This window comes from Pecten maximus, chromosome 10 (genome assembly GCF_902652985.1).
Source record: "Pecten maximus chromosome 10, xPecMax1.1, whole genome shotgun sequence".
Classification (NCBI taxonomy): domain Eukaryota; kingdom Metazoa; phylum Mollusca; class Bivalvia; order Pectinida; family Pectinidae; genus Pecten; species Pecten maximus.
The window spans coordinates 8,828,655-8,851,347 of record NC_047024.1 but is presented as its reverse complement, the minus strand read 5'-3'; the positions used below and the strand labels follow the sequence as shown (position 1 = coordinate 8,851,347).

The 22,693-nt window shown below is 34.1% G+C and overlaps 3 protein-coding genes across 4 annotated transcripts; 1 reads left to right on the top strand and 2 right to left on the bottom strand.

The window, feature by feature from the left end:
- Positions 1-2,896: 2,896 nt before the first annotated feature.
- On the bottom strand, positions 2,897-6,824 carry LOC117336809 (sulfotransferase 1C3-like). 2 transcript variants are annotated; one of them, XM_033897462.1, is made up of 5 exons: positions 6,085-6,824; positions 4,932-5,281; positions 4,050-4,153; positions 3,718-3,895; positions 2,897-3,114 (listed from the first exon to the last, which is right to left on the bottom strand). In XM_033897462.1, exons 2-5 carry the CDS (start codon positions 5,200-5,202, stop codon positions 3,002-3,004), a joined length of 666 nt encoding a protein of 221 aa, XP_033753353.1. In that variant the 5' UTR covers positions 5,203-5,281; positions 6,085-6,824; the 3' UTR covers positions 2,897-3,001. The 2 variants fall into 2 exon arrangements, with proteins under 2 accessions (XP_033753353.1, XP_033753352.1); XM_033897461.1 differs by having other exon boundaries at positions 4,932-6,824.
- A 1,490-nt stretch (positions 6,825-8,314) lies between these two features.
- Positions 8,315-18,152, bottom strand: LOC117336807 (sulfotransferase 1C2A-like). Its single transcript, XM_033897458.1, has 6 exons — positions 17,954-18,152; positions 15,506-15,678; positions 12,527-12,868; positions 11,968-12,071; positions 10,382-10,559; positions 8,315-10,092 (listed from the first exon to the last, which is right to left on the bottom strand). The coding sequence occupies exons 2-6, from the start codon at positions 15,663-15,665 to the stop codon at positions 9,980-9,982; spliced, it is 897 nt and encodes a 298-aa protein (XP_033753349.1). The 5' UTR covers positions 15,666-15,678; positions 17,954-18,152; the 3' UTR covers positions 8,315-9,979.
- A 2,511-nt stretch (positions 18,153-20,663) lies between these two features.
- On the top strand, positions 20,664-22,481 carry LOC117336806. Its single transcript, XM_033897457.1, has 2 exons — positions 20,664-20,777; positions 21,111-22,481. Exon 2 carries the CDS (start codon positions 21,354-21,356, stop codon positions 22,227-22,229), a length of 876 nt encoding a protein of 291 aa, XP_033753348.1. The 5' UTR covers positions 20,664-20,777; positions 21,111-21,353; the 3' UTR covers positions 22,230-22,481.
- The last annotated feature ends 212 nt before the right edge of the window (positions 22,482-22,693 follow it).

Below are 22,693 nucleotides of genomic sequence, written 5' to 3'. Positions count from 1 at the left end.
TATTTAAGGGTGATTTGGAATAAAAAAAAATAAACAACAGAATCATTTTTGAAACTTTTGATTGCTGTAAACGAAAAGATGCAAAATTAATGGAACAGTCGGTGACACTTTAAAAGTATTTTGAATATTTTAAGTGAGACGGGAAAACTTTCAAACTAAATGGCTCGTAAACAATCTTTGCTATACATTTAATACCATTTTACCTTCCATATATCATCATCACAAAATTGACGTTTCGTGTATGTATGCGAGATATTACGGAATAAACTAATACTGGGAGTATGACGCAAAACAGCACGTCGGGGCATGAACATGAAGAATTCGTCACGTAATGTCTAGGCCTCTTACCTGTTTTGGGAAAATTGCAGATCAGAATGTCAGTATCTTCTGATTCCATGTCTCGTATGGCAACCATATGTCTGTCAGCATTTGGTACCATGGTTGGAAACAATGGCAGCATACATCCATCATATACTGGCATAGGACTTTTCCCAGATGTACCAGCCATATTAACGTATGTAATGTTATCTAGTCAGTATAAAAATCGGAACATCTGAACTACCTTTATCTACGTTAGATGACGTGTGTTTCTTAAGGGTTTCGTGTAAGTTAAACAACTGTTCTGGATGTGCCCGCACATACTAAACAACGTATTGACTATGTTTATTTGTTCCATATCTTGACGATGTACATGTACAAACAGGAATTTGACCCAAGTGACAGATGATGTAATAAAGTGGCCAACAACTTTTTTTTTACGAGTATCCTTCACTGATATAATGCTCCAGGAGCGAGTTGTACTTTACACCATGATTGACATACACAGTGACTGTATATATAGTAAGTGAAATATATAAGTAATAAATGTGTATTGATAACAACCACCCAATTGCAAAATAGACTTTTGAAACTTGCTCCTGTTTATATCAATTAGGATAAAAGTTCAGGTCAAAATAATTAATTTGTGAAAATTTAAGATTTCTTAGAATTTTTACTGCAGATTTCACCCAAATTCAAAATTGCTACCATAGAAAAAGTTTGAGCTGAAGGGCCCATTTTTGTAAATGTCCTATCTGTAAAAAAAACTTTGAGCCGAACATGAGGCGATGTTTTACACTGTCATCTAATAAACATTCGTTAACTTTCCTGATAACTTGATATGTTATAATCGCCGAAGATATTCAAATTTCATTATAACCAATGCTCTTATCATCCTTGTATATCAACCATGTCAACTAATTTGTTTTCTACCACAATACGCTGTTATTCCACTCTCAACCATTATATAATTGTGTCGACTGTTGGATACATATATGCTATATACGTTACCACTAGTAGTATATGACCTTCCGGTCTTTTGATTGGTCAAAATTTCGAACGTTGACCTAAGCTGCAATTGTTATTGACGTCATCAATAATCGAATGACGTCACATCACCGGGTCCCGGACGTCACCGGTACACTTTATTTGCATACGCGAAATTATACTTGGTCATGTTTCCCTTTGATTCAAGCCGATATTATTGTGGTAGAAACAGGTCACACGGCTCTTGATTGTTGGATATGGAATTCTCACACTCTTAAGTTATATTTTAAAAGTTGCAAAAGACACTCGCTTTCACTCGTTGTGTAACCTCTATTTACCTTTAACCTCTCTACTAAGAATCAAGTGCAAGATTAACATGTTATGGTATGTTATGTTATCTTTGGTATGTTTGGTTAATTTATTGTTAGGTTAGGTTAAGTTAATGTTAAACTATGTTATCAAAATGTACGTTATGTTATGTCATTGTTATGTTAGCTTTGGTTATGTTATGTTAGATTATTGTAAGGTTATGTTAGGTTATGTTGGTTTGTTATGTTATGTTATGTAATGTTATGTTTTATGTTATGTTAATTGTGTTTTGTTTCTTCGAATTAGGATATTAAATATGTTTTCATTTTCATTTCTTATCTTAGTTTTCCACGTAAATCCTTTGCACATAGGCAAAAGTGAATTTTAGCTGGAAGAAATAAAAATCAAGTCTTACAATGTATTAGAAAGCCAGCGGTCACAAGCAATCACACACGCTACTGTTAACATTGGTGCCAAACACATTCTTTACGAGTCATTCAAGCGTAGGAATACAATTCACACGGCATCAGCCTATCTTACCATTGATAAGTTACAGATTGTATGTTACACGAGTGTGATAAAGACAATATGGCTCAACATGACATTGTTTTCGTGTGATATTTACAGTTATTCTATTGAACGAGTTTTAGAAGTTTGAAAGTCAAGATATAATCAAATAATAATATAAGAATAATCAAAACGAGACAGCCATTTCGTTCCGCCAATTCACAATTCATGATGCCACATTAATGTCGAACTTATGACGTCAAAGCCGATTGCTGACTGACCTACCCAATGAAAAACCATATAGAGAAAATTGCACCGTTCGAGACGAATTTGAGATTTAAAAATATGCACTTTCATTTTTTCACGTCAGTTTATTTATTAACCAGAGTTTTACTCGTAACTATGTCATATGTAATTTATAAAATAAGTTAAATAATTTCAAATGCAACAAGCCTTTATCTTTTTGTGCTATTTGAAATCACTAAACTAGTTTAATAATTCCTTACGGTTTAGCCACCATGTGTGATATAAACGATTATTGGTATAGCAGTGCTCTTCCCTAAGATATGAAATTATGTCACACTAATTTTGTAAATTTCACGAGGCAATGAATGTTTCATTGAGATTTGTACACAATTTTTTTCTGTTATAACGGATATGTATCATTTGATAATGAAACCCACTTCTCCTTCTTCATTAGAGTAATATCAATTGGAATAATCGAATTGTCATCTTAATTGAATGCTAAATTTGAAATGACTCGATAACATAATAGTTCATATATTAATGATTTGATATTCATCTATACTTGACAGTGATATAGAACTCTTCCAAACACGTATATGTGAACAAGTTGTTCCTATGACAACATCACTGAATATCATATTTCATATTTAAATTTAAGTGACGATCCCTTTAGCTCTCTGTTTAGAAATTCGTCAAACTGTTCGTTTTGAGCAACTGTGAACCAGTTTTTCCAGTCACCGACCATGCCTGTAAATAAAATACTATTTGTAAGAGACGATAATTGTGATACAAACAAGATAATTATTGACAACATCTAATTGAATTTTGCACCTGAAATGACGTTCACATGATTCCCGATAAAATCTGCTACGGAATCAGGTTAATAATAAATCAATATCTAACATATTTTAACACTCAGAATGCCATATCAGTCTGTCGGCTGATGTCCTCAAATAGAGGAAACCAAGCATTATTTAGAAAACTACTATCTTGTAATTCCACAGACATACTTCTTGTTTTGAGAAACAAATTAGAGAATAGCTATAACTTTGATGTGAGACTCTGTGGCATAAGAAAAATCCATACCGGTTCATTTCAAAGATTTTACTAAGTGAAACACAGAATTGTATTACATCATATGCTTGTTAATCACGAATGATTGAGGAAAGGACATAAAACGTAGAGCAGAAAGAATGTGTAGCATAATGTGGAGGTCTTATTCCACAGAAATTTAGGTTTGGTACCATGAACTACATCTACCTTACTACACAGATATGTAGATTTTGTGCCATTTATTATATATACCTTGTTATACGGATATGTAGGTTTGGTATCGTGTATTTTATCTACCTTTCCTAAATAAGAACTTGATTCCTCCTTCCGTAACCGGGATATTCCCAGTTTTGATCGATATGGCAGCATTTTGTAAGTTTTTGAACGAACACTTATCTGCAATATCCATCACAAGTTCCTCGTAAGCAGGCACTTCTAAATATCCAGCTAGACGTTTGATTTCAGCCACTGGATCCTGTAAATTACGTATGTATATGTTCAAATGTTAATATAGTCTATCATTATAGTATTTTGATATACCCAATTCAAACTATTGCATTCTGTAGATAATTTTTACTTCCCTTTTATGTTTTTCAAAACATAACCAATGTAATGATAATCACATGTACCTTCCGAAGATCCTCATAGAACATGGTGTGTACGTTAGTTACAGCTTTGGTAAGTTTGGCGACCTCCCAATCCTTCTCGTATTTGATGAACCCATCGTACATATCTACAATGTATAACGTATAAGGCTGTATATAGTATGATACTAATTAGATTGTAGATAATTTCATATATTAAGTAGGATCTTATTTAAATAGTAGATAATTTCATATATCAAGCTTGATATGAATTAAATAGTAGATGATTTCTTATATTTAGTATAATATTAATTAAATCGTAGATAATTTCATATATTAAGAATGATATGAATTAAATAGTAGATAATTTCATATATTTAGTATGATATTAATTAAATAGTTGATAATTTCATATATTAAGCATGATATGAAACTTTCTTATATCTAGTATGATATTATTTGATAGCAGATAATTTCATATATCAAGCATGATATAAATTAAATAGTAGATAATTTCATATATTTAGTATGATATTAATGAAATATTTGATAGTTTCATATATCAAGCATGATATGAATTAAATAGTAGATAATTTCATATATCAAGCATGATATAAATTAAATAGTAGACAATTGAACATAATTACTATTATTGTAAATAAATTGTAGATAGTTTTCATACGTATGGTATGATAGTAATTGTCGATAATGTAGTGCTATAGTTAGTAGTCACGTCTCATATCATTGTACAACCAACATTTTTCAGTCATATTAGTTGGTCGTCAATAGTGAACGTTTGGAACATGTCTTAATATACTGTGTTATATTCTGTATTATATTGTATAGTATGCTCGCATCATTTCTAAACATACTATGCCATATTATATATTATATTGTATTGAATGCTGACAACATGTGTAAACATACTGTGTTTGTTTTCTATCTGGTCCTTTAGGAAATTTTCCCACGTCCCCGGAAACTCTCCTTCGTCAGCTGTACTTGGGTGACGAAGACGGGAGTCTAATTTACAGTGGTTATACCACGATACCAGTGTGTCTTTTGGATTCCTGAGGACGTGGACTATCTTGCATCCCTTGGTTAAGTGTTGCTTGGGCAGAAATCGGAATGGGATATGAGTATTAAGTACTCGTGGTGACGCCATGTTGGTCAAGTTTGTAAGGTCTATGATTTCAAGCATGCTATAGTTTTAAGATCCTTGAGGTATGATGAATGACCTTGAAGCAGCATAGAAACGATCTCATAGGTCCAGTTTGTACCTATTAATATAATGAGTTGCAATAAATGAATATGAACTACCTTCAGGCAATACTTTTTCAATTAAGCCATATGGGTTTTATTTACAGTACTTACAATATAACATATTGGTACTTTTTCATATTGGTTTGCTGTGACAGTTATACCATAGCCTCCAGACTTATAATAATTACAATAATTTTCCTTTCAGATCTTTCCCAACCAACATGTGGCTCCAACTATTTGCAAAACTTAAGAAGAATAGGATCCATATATTGATGTTTCACTCATCGTGTTTGTCACTACGCCTGTGTACATCCGAAACAAAAAGATACTTCATTACTGATTGTATCGATGTCGAAGTTGAATCCTAGCATCATTTAAGTTGTTTATATAAACTGTCAATAAAAGCCGAGCTGAGACGTCCCAAAACGGAACCATGAATACTTTGTCAGATCACATGTGTAAAACGGTTTAGTACTAGCGCCGCGCGTCGAATAACAAGAAACGAATTTTTCCTGGATTGCTTTAGTTTCGATGAAATATGCAAATTGCTGACAGAGTAGATTAAGGATAATTCGATTACCGCAACAGAGAAATATAAATATTTTAAACAAAGTCAGGACTTGTATATTTCCATCTTGACGCCGTATAAACTACCTTTAGATAAATTAACCGCGATTGTCGTATCATATTAACGATAATAACTGTTTAAAGTATTGATGCGAGATTCTAGAATTCCATCCTGGATTAAACTTAGAACGATATTATTGTGTCAAGTTAGAGCTAATGAACATAAACCTGAGATCAAATCCACGCTTCTTACCTGTTTTAGGAAAGGTACATATCAAAACATCGGTGTCATTTGATTCAATGTCCCGTATGGCACCCATGTGTTTATCCGCAGTTGGTAACAGGGTTGTAAACGTTGGTAGCATGTCTCCATCATATATCGGCATAGAGTACTTTCCATTTGTAGTGGACATTTTAGATCCGGAGATGTTTACATCGCCAGGTAAAAAATCACAAAACTGTTGACCTATTAGCATTGCTCCTAATTGTCGACTGGCTGTACACTGACATATCTTTTTATACGTTATTTAGGTAGGTTAATACACTCTTCTTGATGTCCCTGCACACACCAAAGAACTTTATAGAATATATCCGCTTGATTATTTTTTAGATTATGTACGATCAGGAATTTGGAGCTGTCCCATTTGTCATCTGAGAATCCTGAACAGATATCTTGCTCCGGGAACTCCACACAATTAACAAAACGAAAAATAAAATTCTACAGTTGCATCATATATAGTAAGTGATAAGTGTATATATCGGCTGTCTTTATCAATGTATTTTTTTCTGTCTACTCACCGATATGAGTATGTATCTGTATATGTCGAAAGTCCAAATACACTTCGTAGTCAGTAAGATACGTAACACAAATTGTAGTCATTAAGCCACTAAGTACACCTGGTAGTCAGTATGACACGAAGTTCACTTTATAGTCAGCATGACAAGAAATACACTTTATAATCAGTGAGACACGAAGTACACTTTATAGTCAGCATGACAAGAAATACACTTTATAGTCAGTAAGACACGAAGTACACTTTATAGTCAGTGAGACACAAAGTACACTTTAGTCAGTGAGATACGATGTACACTTTAGTCAGTGAGACACGAAGTACACTTTAGTCAGTAAGACACGGGGTACACCTTATAGTCAGTAAGACACGAAGTACATTTTATAGTCAGTTTGACGCAAAAAACACTTAATAGTCAGTAAGACACGAAGTACACTTTAAAGTCAGTGATACACGAGGTACACTTTATAGTCAGTGAGACACGAAGTACACTTTAGTCAGTGAGACACGATGTACACTTTAGTCAGTGAGACACGAAGTACACTTTAGTCAGTAAGACACGGGGTACACTTTATAGTCAGTAAGACACGAAGTACATTTTATAGTCAGTTTGACGCAAAAAACACTTAATAGTCAGTAAGACACGAAGTACACTTTATAGCTAGTATGACACGAAGTACACTTTATAGTCAATAAGACACGAAGTACACTATATAGTCAGTATGACACAAAGTACACTTTATAGTTAGTATGACACGAAGTATACTTTATCGTCAGTTTGACGCGAAAAACCCTTTATAGTCAGTAAGACACGAAGTACACTTTATAGTCAGTTTGACGCAAAAAACACTTAATAGTCAGTAAGACACGAAGTACACTTTAAAGTCAGTGATACACGAGGTACACTTTATAGTCAGTGAGACACGAAGTACACTTTAGTCAGTGAGACACGATGTACACTTTAGTCAGTGAGACACGAAGTACACTTTAGTCAGTAAGACACGGGGTACACTTTATAGTCAGTAAGACACGAAGTACACTTTATAGTCAGTAAGACACGAAGTACACTTTATAGTCAGTAAGACACGAAGTACACTTTAGTCAGTGAGACACGATGTACACTTTATAGTCAGTGAGACACGAAATACACTTTATAGTCAGTAAGACACGAAGTACACTTTATAGTCAGTAAGACACGAAGTACACTTTATAGTCAGTAAGACACGAAGTACACTTTATAGTCAGTGAGACACGAAGTACACTTTAGTCAGTGAGACACGATGTACACTTTAGTCAGTGAGACACGAAGTACACTTTAGTCAGTAAGACACGGGGTACACTTTATAGTCAGTAAGACACGAAGTACATTTTATAGTCAGTAATACACGAAGTACACTTTATAGTCAGTAAGACACGAAGTACACTTTATAGTCAGTAAGACACGAAGTACACTTTAGTCAGTGAGACACGATGTACACTTTATAGTCAGTGAGACACGAAGTACACTTTAGTCAGTAAGACACGAAGTACACTTTAGTCAGTAAGACACGAGGTACACTTTATAGTCAGTAAGACACGAGGTACACTTTATAGTCAGTGAGACAATAAGTACACTTTATAATCAGCATAACACGAAGTAACTCTATAGTCAGTAAGACACGAACTATTTCATGATGTACAACTATTTATTGGTAAATCCAGACTTTTTTTTTTTTTTTTTTTTTTGCTAAATCCAAACATTTTCATCTCTGTATGATCTAATCAGCCATGAATTTATGCTTTTTATTTCATTTTGTATGACATCATGTACATTACACAACAAATCAAGAAAAGATTATTTCTCCTCTTAAATTTTTTCTGTAAATTCTAGTCTTATAAGGATATCATGAGTCGTCCGCTGAGCTTCCGTATAAACTCACTATCTGTTTAAATTAAAATGTAAATAACTTAACAGCATTGACAGCTATGACAAGTGCAAATATATGCACCTGTACTTTTGGTCAATGTCTGTCAATATCTGAGTGGCATGTTGTTTAGATAATATGTTTATAATAATCAAATAATAGCTGTTAATGTATTATGTGTGTACTATGTTAAGAAATACGAATGAGTAATCTCCCTTCGACTGTTGTATTTTTATAATTCTCATTTCAGAAACTGTAATTTACAAAATATCAATGTATTATTTTAGCCACAATCGGAGAGAATTTCTATAGGATTGGCATGTTATTCGATCCTATTGACTTTAATCATCTTTGTCAATAAAATGAAATGAAAAGAAATTTCACTTGAAACGATATTGGCCTCTCATGCGGCAGGGACGAATCACTACAAGGCGACTTCGCATCAAAATGACCACTCACTACATAGCTGATGTCCGTGGTGTATTTTCTTTGTCGCTTTTCGTAACACCAATTGGAAATGGTGTTGGTGACTCGAGACAGCTTTTATTTGTGTTTTGTTGTTGTTTTTTAAGCGGTGTTGAAGCTGTATTTACAACGAACATCTTATGAACAATCTTTGTCGGAGAAAAAGAAGATATTTAAAATTCATGAGAACAAACTTCTGATTATCGATTTAAATGTCTATATTGTCCACTAATTAGTTTTACCTTTAAAAGCTCCCCTATGTGTAAAATGCATGATATTAGCATTAACCAGTATCGCACGTAATTAATTGTATATGTTAATAAGAAATAGTATGACATAACATTTTTGTGATAATTAGAAAGAAAGAACGAAAAAAAAAGAAAGAAAGAAAGAAGAAAGAAAGACTTTAAAAGAAAGAAAGACAGAAAGAAAGAAAGAAAGAGATGATTAAGAATGAGAGCCCGCTTGTATGAGGACACATTATTGTCAAAGAGCTGACCCCGGGGCTCCCCAACCCCGGCAGCTTTCTAATAGATGGGGGGGTTAAAATTGATTTGTTGGGGGGAAAAAAAGAAAAAGAAAAAAAAACATTTTGTTGAATTTGAACAACGACAGAAGAAAAAAAATGTGACCGACAGTCACAATCAACGTCTTGATCAAATGAATACATTATTTGTCTTGTTTCGTATTTTATATGAATGACTACTAGTATAGTCCTCTCGAAATGTACAAAGTGATGAAATGCTTCCAATTACATAATTAACTAAACACTTATTCTTACAATGTATATGTAGATAACGTGCATTCCATTTAATTACTCGACATTCATCAGAGATAACGATATTTCCAAACTCCCCGTGTATGTGAATACGATAAAATAAGGCCTTGGATATCCTGATCTTCTTATCAGAGAAATGAAAGCAGAAAACTATTAGTGACGTAAAAAATAAAATAACAGAAATAGTCCCCACAACCATGTCACTGAAGATCATATTTCATATTTAAATTCCAGTGTCGATCCCTTCAGTTCTCTGTCTAAATAATCGTCAAACTGTTCGTTTTGAGCAACTGTGAACCAGTTTTTCCAATCTCCGACCGTCCCTGTAAGTAGAACATTACCTGTTAATGACAGTGTGTAACGCAAAGTAGTAATACAAGGTTATTGTAGTTGCACCATGACATGACGCCCAAATGAAGAATGTTTACGTCTGCTACAGAATTACATAACAGTAGATTAACGTTGCATACGATCAATAGATAAATTACTGATAAATAACGAACATTTTAATTAAATGTGTAGAATTTCATATTAGTCTGAAATCTAGCAACAGAAAGATTGACCACTTGATCTCGGATGGGTTCGGGTCAGGATCAGATGTGAATAATATACCTTTCCTAAATAATACATTTTTGCCATCTACGATAGTCTTCGGCCCATCAGTTTTAAAAGTTTCTGCAGCGTTTTGAAGCTTCACGAATGAACATTTTTCTGCGATGTCGCCAACTAGCTCCTCATTTGAAGGTACCTCTAAGTACTTGGCCAGTCGTGTTATTTCGGCAATAGGATTCTGAAAAATGATTTATGATTGTTAGAATCCCATCAATTATTTTTGGTTCAAAACACAACACAACTAAGAGGAGTATACATCCAACCAATATATATATATGGTAGATTAACAAAATTAAATTGTGGACGAGTGAGATATTTATAAGATATTTATATGAGGTAACAGCACTAAATGCATTATTAAGTGATGACAGCAAAGGAGAAACTGAAGTCAAAGCGGTGTAGTAATATCTTATCAAAAAGAGACATGGGGAAGCTACTCCGAAGCAAGAACAGATTAATGGCCATAATATTCGGCGGACATCTCACACCTATATATCGTTTCCTGTCAGCATTAGGCATCAGAACCGTGGTACTCTAAGCAAGTCAATGAATGCTGAAACAGCTGCCACCCGTGAACACATTGAATGGGGAAAAGTAGACTGTGAACACAGGTAGAGATAGTTCGAGGGATACTGCCATTAACAAATGGAATGCATGCATTCATCTTGAGAAAATCATACAATCTAACTCCCTAAAAGTATGGTCTACCAGAAAGTTTACAGTTTAACGAGTGCATCGTTTATGTCGGTCTTCTTTCTTGGTTATGAAAAACTTGAAATATATTTTAAGAACAGTAAGACGTTTCATCAGTTTGGCAAATGTTCTAAAGAGAAAAACAACGTTTTAGAAAAAACGTATAGCACGACTGTTATCCTAATTAAACGGATCTAAGTTAGGTAGGTGAGAAATTCTGATCTTTTCTTTGAGCATCAGGAAATAAATAAACAGTAAACAATGTTGTTAGTATTGGGATTCTTAATGTTATCATCAAGCAAAGCAGTATGATACTTGACACATGTAATGCAGATGTCCAGCAGCACCATCGTTCAGACCAGGTTATATGATGAAAATGTACATTATCACCAATTTTAAAATGTTTTGCAAACACAAACAATGTGTTTGATATATTCACATGTGTTTACTTCTGGTTAGTATTAAAAGAAAAATATTACTCCCTACTCCTACTACATTTTGGTATATCGATAATGTGTGTAAGGGCTAATATTCTGTCTAAAAATACTTACCAGCAGCAGACGCCTGTGATATACATATATGTGTGTGTGTGTGTGTGTGTTTGCTCAAAACCGCTATAATTTGCTGGAGTGCAACGGGTTATTAAAACAGAGAATACGGAAATAAATGAAAAAGTGGTAATAACTCAAATATGTACAATTGTTTTTAATGCCCCCCCCCCCCCCCCCCCTGAACGCATACAAGCAATGAGAACAGTTGTCTTCTACAAACTCCTTACTAATTATATGTGGGACAACATTTTTAAACGTTAATGAGATTGAGCATGCGCATTGATGGTTTTACAATGGTGAGGGGAGGACTAAAAAGTAAACGTCGATGTTTTCTATAGATACCTTCCGAAGATCCTCATAGAACATGGTGTAGACGTTAGTTACAGCTTTGGTACGTTTGGCGACCTCCCAATCCTTCTCGTATTTGATGAACCCATCGTAAAAATCTGTGTATAAATAGATTATAATACAAAATCAAGATGTACAATGTAATTTATGTTAGTACTTAGTAATGTTATCAATGCTGCGAATCATAATATTCCTCCTCAGCAAAGAAATGCGTTTTCTGATAGCCAAATTTCAACTGCAATTTAGCATCGAAATGCATGATTAACACAAAGACAGCAGAGGATAAGGTTAATTTATGTCATGTGACCAGTACAGGTATGCTAAAGACTACAAAAATGCGGTACACACCTAGTTTATAAGCAATATTTTCAACAGCAAAATCACTGGTTAAAGTAGATATCGATAAGGTTTCGCAATGTCGTATAGTTGGCTGTAGTTTCGGCAGGAGTTGCTTAATTTTCCTCCATATAAGTATACGAAAAGAAATGAAAGACTAATTTTTACTTTAGTGCTGCTGCTGTCAAATTAAACATCGTTATGTCATCAAACTTACTATGCTTGTTTTCAAAGAAGTCTCTGAGGAAATAATCCCACGTTCCAGGAAACTCATCTGCATCACAGATGTGCTTGACAAGAGGTGATTTACATTGGTTATAAGCGGACACTGTGACGTCTTTCGGATTTCTGAGGATGTGGACGACTTTACATCCCTTGGCCAAGTGTTGTATTGGAAGGTGTCGGAACGGAACATGAGTACTAAGGACACGTGGTGACGTCATGTCGGCCAGGGCCGCTAGATCTGAGACTTCCAGCATTCCGATAGTTTTAAAAGCCTTAAGATATGTTGCGTGACCTTGTACCAGCATAGAAATGATCTCATAAACCCAATTCGACCCTGGAATCACAAAACATATACACATCAATTCCTGAAGCACAATTCATTTAAATTACAAGTTCTGAACAACAGTCATATAAATCAGAATTTCTGTAACATAAAGCTCATTCGAACTGGTGTGATGTAACATAAAGTTCATAAGAATGTAAATAGGTGTGATGTAATATAAAGTTCATAAGAATGTAAACAGGTGTGATGTAATATAAAGTTCATAAGAATGTGAACAGGTGTGATATAATATAAAGTTCATAAGAATGTAAACAGGTGTGATGTAATATAAAGTTCATAAGAATGTAAACAGGTGTGATGTAATATAAAGTTCATAAGAATGTAAACAGGTGTGATGTAATATAAAGTTCATAAGAATGTAAACAGGTGTGATGTAATATAAAGTTCATAAGAATGTAAACAGGTGTGATGTAATATAAAGTTCATAAGAATGTAAACAGGTGTGATGTAATATAAAGTTCATAAGAATGTGAACAGGTGTGATGTAATATAAAGTTCATAAGAATGTAAACAGGGGTGATGTAATATAAAGTTCATAAGAATGTAAACATATGTGATGTAATATAAAGTTCATAAGAATGTAAACAGGTGTGATGTAATATAAAGTTCATAAGAATGTAAACAGGTGTGATGTAATATAAAGTTCATAAGAATGTAAACAGGTGTGATGTAATATAAAGTTCATAAGAATGTAAACAGGTGTGATGTAATATAAAATTCATAAGAATGTAAACAGGTGTGATATAATATAAAGTTCATAAGAATATAAACAGGTGTGATGTAATATAAAGTTCATAAGAATATAAACAGGTGTGCCACGACATGCCATTATAGGTATTATATAAGTTTTAACTTCCATGTCGATTTCGTACCGTATGTTTGATATTTTGTATCCCCAGTTCTGTATATTGATTCCATTGTATTGAAACTTGACTTGTGCCGTCAAAACAATATGTGTAATATTCATTTCCAAACTTCATGCAACAAAGGTATGCTGCTACGGTTGGTGCTAGCTCAATTCGCGGCCATCACACATTAACTATTATTCCGTATTTAAGTATGTAAATGTCAAAAAAAATGTTAAAACTAGAACATGTTTTTGTATAAGTATGTAACTATCAATTTTAATGTTAAAACTACTACCTGTTGTGTTTAAGTATGTAATAGGCCATTATAATGTTAAAACTAATACCTGTTTTTGTTTAAGCATCTAACTATCGATTATAATGTTAAAACTACTACATGTTTTTTTTTATAAGTATCTAACTATAAATTATAATGTTAAAACTACTACATGTTTTTTTATAAGTATCTCACTGTCAATAATAATGTTAAAACTACTACATGTTTTTTTATAAGTATCTAACTATAAATTATAATGTTAAAACTACTACATGTTTTTTTATAAGTATCTCACTGTCAATAATAATGTTAAAACTACTACATGTTTTTTTCATAAGTATCTAACTATAAATTATAATGTTAAAACTACTACATGTTTTTTCATAAGTATCTAACTATAAATTATAATGTTAAAACTACTACATGTTTTTTTTATAAGTATCTAACTATAAATTATAATGTTAAAACTACTACATGTTTTTTTATAAGTATCTAACTATAAATTATAATGTTAAAACTACTACATGTTTTTTTATAAGTATCTAACTATAAATTATAATGTTAAAACTACTACATGTTTTTTTATAAGTATCTAACTATAAATTATAATGTTAAAACTACTACATGTTTTTTTTATAATATCTAACTATAAATTATAATGTTAAAACTACTACATGTTTTTTTTATAAGTATCTAACTATAAATTATAATGTTAAAACTACTACATGTTTTTTTATAAGTATCTAACTATAAATTATAATGTTAAAACTACTACATGTTTTTTTTATTATATCTAACTATAAATTATAATGTTAAAACTACTACATGTTTTTTTCATAAGTATCTAACTATAAATTATAATGTTAAAACTACTACATGTTTTTTTTATAAGTATCTCACTATCAATTCTAATGTTAAAACTACTATTTGTTTTTTGGATAAGTATGTAACTGTCAATACAATCTAGTTAAAATCTAGATGGTCATTCTCACTAAGTTACATGAACATCTAACAACATCCCATTATGGGTCACGTCAGGTTGACATTTAAGATGTGTGTATTTCACTTTCAGGGCGAATTTTCAATTTGTCGATGTAATCGAAGCAAGCGATTTCGTCACAATACATCTGAAGCAAACCATTTCGGCACAGAATGTAATAGCTATATGCGTTGTGGGACGAAGTGACTTGAAACAAATTGACAGATTATGCAAGCTATATGCACTCTAGCCATGCTAATTCAGACTTATAAATTCACTTCCAAGTTTCATGAAGTAGCTTGGCTAATCCGAAAGGTCTAGCCGACGTGACCCCTAATCGGATGTTGTTAGATGTTTATGTAACTTAGTGAGGATGGCCATCTATTTTTTTTAATTAGGTTGCTGTCAATTATAATGTTTAAACAACTACCTGTTTTTAGATCAATACGTAACTAAATAATAATGTTAAAACTCTTACCACTTTTTGGATAAGTATTTAACTTAAATAATAATGTTAAACATATTACCTGTTTTTGGATAAGTGCAAATGAGAATGTCGGTATCCTCAGACTTGAAGTCCCGGATAGCAGTCATTCGTTTGTCAGTATCCTGTACCAGTGGTGGGAACTTTGGTAACAGGTATCCGTCGTATTCTGGCAGAGGACATTTGTCATGTGTATCCGACATGTCTGAAGACAGCCTGCTCTCGATTAAAGTGGAGTGTAGGTTTAATACAATTAAGTGCAACCGATTGGTATGTATTGCAAAAATACATCTTCATTATTGGCATTTGTCATGTGTATCCGACATGTCTGAAGACAGCCTGCTCTCGACTGTATTAAAGTGGAGTGTAGGTTTAATACAATTTAGTGCAACCGATTGGTATGTATTGCAAAAATACATCTTCATTATTGGAATTTAATTAATGACAAATGTATAGTTTTTTAGAGTATATATATATTTGGCCTTGCTATAGGACTACCAGATGTCGCTCTATGTCAATAGCATGACTCTCGGTGATCTCTTTGCACTTAAAATGTTCACAGATTGCCGGAACGCTGTATTGGAGCGGTTGAAAAACGCATAATTGTTGACTTAACTCTTCCTTGTTTATCACAGTAATCTGATATTCATTTTGCTTTTTTGTTTGTTATCACTGATGAACGTCATTAATCAATTTCAGCCTGATATAATCGACAAATTATCAGCGGTCGCAAGATGTCCAGAGATATTTAATGATTTAGACAAATTAGACACAATGATTTCTCTCTTACAAGTATTTATCAGATTTCACACGCTTGAAAATCACGATTATCCTTGTTATCTGATATACACTACAATGAGGTACAATATAGTATCAATGACGTCTGTTCATCTGGTATCGAAAGGATCTGGCAACACACTTGATATGTCTAACCTTCTTAGTGTATCACTGAAACTGTTTGGAATAACTATATATTCATTTGAAATACCCTCACCATTTTCGTTTAATATGTCAAAGATATACATGGCTCGGTGTTTTGAACACCATTTCCGTACCACAAACGGGTCATAGCAATCAATAATATCTCGGTCAGTATTTATGTGAATAAGGTTTTGTAGAATAAAGGCACCAAAAGCTCCAAATCCGTGTATTTGTTTTGGTGATGAGGTATTCATTATGATGAGGGATTCCATCTAGGTGGACAGACAAATGTTTACATAGCCTTATCTTCCTAGTCTACTAATTATTTTTATGTTTTTATTCGTTACCTCATAACTTTCTCAATACCACCAACTTCTTTGTATGAACACTCATTGGGAAAATGAAATATTTACCTTCACATCAATATATAGCAATCTTAAAATATTATAGTTTTTTTTCTGAAGAGTTGAACCCTGGGCTCGAAACCACCCTCTTTGTGATGTGCTACCCATGTGAACTGTTTCCTTTCTGTTATAAAGTTTGCCGCCACCTTTCAACATATTTTCCATATTGTTGTATTTAATGCATGCAGTCTATCATGGTAACACATGCGCATATCCTGTGGCTTGTGTTACATCTTTACAAAATAATTCATCATGTCAGGCAATACTATTTATCTAAGTATTGTCAGTTTGTCCTAGTCTAACTGCCACGTGGTAATATAAGCATTATCAGCTTACTAACAATTCTTGTTACAGTTAAACCTGAGAGTGCGGGTTAAAAAGGTTCCAACTGAGGTTTAAACAAAAATATACAAGGTCACACACAGAATTCAGAAATCGTTTTCAATTTCGTTTCGAAGTGGTGACCGTGCGCCCGGATCCGACCCCTACAGAAGCTCGTTACAATTGCTTGCATTACAATATGGACTTACGTCTTTCCGTATCGATATCCAAGACTGGTTCGGATCAATTAATTAATAATTCAACATTACTCTTTGTTCTTAAATAATTAAACGTTCACAAATTTTTTAAGTTAATAGATAATATTATAATTATAATTATATCTAGCACATGTCACCGTTTGTTCGTGTTGCACGTAAATATATGTTTCAGGATTACGTAAGCAGTGCACTTCTAGACGGCTAGATTTGTTTGGGGGGTGGGGGGGGGGGGGGGGGGGGTCAGAAATTAGTTCAGGTAAGACATGTATCACTAGCTTTAAGATATTGTGTTCATCATTGGTCGAATGTGTCATTGCGTGCGTAATATAATCCGAGTGCAATCCTCGCTACCGGTCCTTAGAGAGCGGAGCGCAGCCCTGGCGGAAAGTAGTGAAATAAGGGAGGGAACTAATCTACTGCGCACGGTCACCGAGGTTTAAATATACCGGATGTATAAACCTGATATTTAAGGAATTGACATATCACTCGTGGATATTCCGTCGGTGTCAATGATTTAAACCAATTTTTACAAAATGATTTAAAATGTGTTATTTCAGAGCGAACATGCTATAAACGTGTACACTGGTATGAGTAATACATGAGTAATACACAGACATGCAAACCTACCTCTAATGTTCGTCCTTGTCCAGCCGAGCCTAACGTCTATGTTGTTTAACCCCGAACAATCGACAGATGGATATGTGCACGCACTTGCAAACAAAATTATGTAATTTGTTTACGTTAAGTTCCGAAAATAAAATCTTCATGCGGCATGTGATATCAGATTACTATCATTCAACACCACGCCCTTTAGCGAGCTTTTACTCTGTTGCGTTCAGGTCACATGGCCTGAATACATTTGCTGATCTCGTTTAGGGACGTCATAGTCTTCAGTAAAGCAGAGCATTTTAAAAATGTTATATCCTGTATTGTTCGTGTCGTGAGCTAATTATTCGAAATGAAGTCACTTGTGAAGTATTGTGTACACTTATACATCGCTCTTCTTCATAAATAAAGAATACAGACATTATAATTTACTGTCTACACAGGCAATATTCATTCATGTGAAATTCAATTGAAATTCCTGAAAATTTGATGTGAATTTCACTTTGTTGCCCTTTTCACGTGATTCTCATGTACATTTTCATGTGAAATTCACGTGATTTTCTTGTGAATTCCACATGAAGGAATTTTGCTTGTATATATGAGTACGACTTTGGTGACTGATAGATAGAGTCCTTTCTCTGTAGTGACAATATCGTCTATTTTTACAGTGCATTAGCAGGGAACCATGAGTATATATCATCGCGTAGTTTAAATTATGATCTATTTAGTGTAAACATCGTTGGACATTCCAAATATAGTTGTGGTGATCCATATGAGAATGTCTATCATATTTCAATGCTCATGTAACGTTTAAAATGGACCCTCATTGAAAATTGACCCGAGGTCAGTTTTTAACGTTGAATGTTTACCTCGAATGTTGTTGAAAATTGAACCATCAGCGCATTCTTCACTCCGACCCGTAGAATATGGACTGACTCCATTACTAATGGTTTGCCATTTCATAACTAAACTTATTCTGTCGACTCGATAATATGACCAAATCGACCAAACCAAATGTCAAGGGCACAAGGTTAAAGTTCAAGGTCAAGCGATGACTTTTATTTATATTTTCGTTTCTTTATCCCTTTTTTGAATATTTGTATATGCCATCATGTGACTATGTTATTGTTTATCATTGTGTTATTATTATGGGAGAAGTCGTTTATAAGTTGGTAAAACTTGCTGACTAATCCCTTTGTCATTTTATGTCAATGAAATATCTTTAAACTAGAAAGCAATGACTTATTCATTTATCGATTTCATTTACGTGAAGCATGGTCAAGATGTATTCACTAGCCAACGAGGGAACTTTTGAATGTCTTGTAGCTCGTCATACGACATGCAACATTCATAAAGAATCCATCAACTGGGATAAAACAAAGTCTACCAAAACGGTATTGGAAATTTATCTCATAAGAAACTCTGAATGCATTTTTGTCGACAATCACCTTGGCGAAGTATCTGTATGAAACACGGCCACAACAAGGACGTATTTGTCGTATACAGATGACCCAAACAAAATTGAGGATGACATTGAGAATTTCGGAGAGATACATTTTGTAGTTGCACATCGTAATGTCGAAGTAATCGTAAGCTTCATGTACATGCGCAAGTCATATTTCATATAAAACTGAAGGAACGGAACATGCCATGGTTAGGGACATAGCGACAAATGTGTTTAATCTGTTATGTGACATTGGGAATTTTGCAGAGAAAGCTGTTGTGAAGTCGAAAAACTTCCTGTATTCGTAAAATACATGTACATTTGCAACAGTCAAAACATCCATCCAAATCGAAGCATTGAGGTAGTCTTATTGTCTGTGTAGTAAAGGAACTGTTGAGTTTAAATAAACTATTCGGAGAAAAAATGATATATTTGTTGGCTGAGATACAACATTAGAGGGTGATTAAATAATCCCATATAACATAATCCGTAGTAACAAGCTGATCGTCAGAGCGCATGAGTAATAAAAATTAAGTTACACAAATGTAATTGAATATAAATGGATGTATCTGCTCGGTATCGAACCCGGTATCTATGGCTTGCCACTCTAACACTCAACCGGACGAGCTATAGAGAAGATACATGTATCTCTAATTAAGTGATACATTGCGCCTATCATTTACCAGGCTTACATACGGATGACTGGACAATGTACATTTCATGCACACAGTTTAAGTTCGAGGGTTGGTCGATATGTTGTGAGCCTCGTATTGAAGAAGGTACTCAAGGATGCTCTTTTAAGTCCTACTATTCTCTGACTATATAAGGCCGTGTACCCAAGGACTGGTCTCATTGGGTTAGTTTATATCGACGCGGCAACACTCTAAAGTAAACAAGACCAGTGGCTTTTGCAAATGTACAAAATCGGTTAGGGTTAGGGTTAGGGTAAAAGAGTCTGGCATTGCCATGGCTGCCATTCACCATTGTGGCTTTAAATTGATTGAGCATCCGCCTTATCACCTGATCTAAAAACAGCTATTTCAGGCATCCTTACCCTAACATGCAGTGGGTGACTTTCTGAACAGCCAAGAAAAGGGAGTTATATAAAAATTGCATTGAGGCCCTGAAACACTGTTGGCAAAAGTGTATAGATATAAGACAGTATCACAAATGTTGAACATGATTCTTCCTCCACAACTACACTATAAGCATGGAGGAAGCACATTGTCAGTTACTGTGTATAAATGTACATACTTATTATTGTACACAAAGTGTTACGCACTATTACATCTATTTAATGCTGACGAACAACCCTAGCCGACTAGTGTTAGTCATATCGGCCATTGGTTGTGTCTACATGTAACTAGAAGCATTAAAGTTTTCCAGGATGTCTGCAATATGGTTTGTATACATATATGTACCTGTATGATATGATTCAGTAATATTTCAACTGTTCGTTTGTGAAGTATATTTATATACCAAAAAACTGTTATGCTCGAGAAACTATTAAATGTCCTCTCTATAAGGTATATTTTACATGTGTGTGTTTGTATGGAATTCTGATACACCAGAAAGATTTGTATCGTTCATATGCTTTGGTGATATTGCACAATTGCCGTTTCCTTCCCTACAGATGTTTTGGATTCTATTTCAACAGAATCTCTATTTATTCCAGTGATGATATTCTAAGTATAAAAATTACATCATTCTACACCTATGATATTTTTCTTATAGAAAAAGACGACGTTGTACATCTGCATACCATTTTTAGCTGGGATGCTCCTGATTCTGTTCATGGCTAGATCCGAAATATCTACAACAAAATGACTGCCTTGCATCACAACCCCAGCCAAGAATAACGTTGCAGCTAACGATAGTTTGTTTGTCGTACCATCGCCACCGACGCCATTGATTGGGTTCATCGTTTATGACTGTGGTAACCAGCATCCGGGACCTTGTGGGGGCTGGTCGGACCGCATGTCTGGCATGTTCAGTGCTTACGTCATTTCCGTTTTACTTCACAAACATTTCCTCATTAGGTACAGTAATTTGACTGACTATCTTATTCCAAATTCATTTGATTGGAAATACAACTCATCTATTTTTGCAGGTAGGACTGCTTCCTATCAGAATTTCTATTGCAAGACTCCAAATGCTATCAGGAAAAAGAATTTAACAAGTCTTCATGAACTTTTCAGTATGGATATTAGCTTTGTCCGTATGAACTGGGACTACACTGCACACTTTAGAGAATTCACAGATCTACGAAATGCTATCCCATGGGTGTTAAATTTGAAATTTGCTGATATATATTTAAAGTTTTTCAACACACTTTTCAAGCCTACGAATGCCATTACTGAAGCAGTAGATAAGGTTGTAGGAAATGTTACAAAGCTGGCCTGTGCACACATTCGTATGGGTAGAAGTGACACGATACCGTTCGATGATAAACATACAGACGAAAAGCAACTCAAGCACGTGTGGCACATCTTAAAGACAATGGAAGAAAAGAACAATTACAGCATCTTTATAGCGACAGACGCTCAGTTCGTGCGGAATACAGCGAAGGCTTTATTCAGTCACCTTCTTGAGGTCGAAGGACGAATCCTGCATATAGACCGTCGTCTAGGTGGGGAGGGAATGGTCGATGGCTACAGAAAAGTGTTTGTGGATTTTTTTGTTCTCACGAAATGTGATGTGTTAGTATTAACGAAGAGTGGGTTCGGAATGATGGCCGCCTACCTCAATACCAAGGATTCCGAACTGTATTGCCTTACGCTTCACGAAGTTGTTCCTTGCTCTCGTTACACCTTGCAACGTTTTTACCCAAACGAAATACTCTCCCCTGTTTAGTGAATGGGAAAATCGTCAAAACCCAGATTTATTGGATGAATTTCAAATTAGCCTTCGTCAAATGGACTTTTACATATTAGAACCTACTGTAGCGAATGTAACTTCTGTTTAGTGACCATACAGGCAACTGAATATGGTCTAACAGTTCTAAAAGTTACACGAATGTTCATTTTAGATTAGTTTATACTATTAAACAACTCTATATATGTCAAATGAAAAGACTACTTTAACTAATAAACATATGCAAAAGTTTACATATATTTCCTAATTCAATCAATATCGGACCTTTGTTTTACAATACATATTTTAATGTTATAATTTTGTAATTTTAAGACCATGTTATTTATAAAGATGTACATGGATTGTAAAGTGAGAATCTGTACGCCATGTTAATACATATGTGTTCTATAAACCTACGTGTAGGCTGCCATACGGGTTAAACATATCACATTGAAGACAATAGT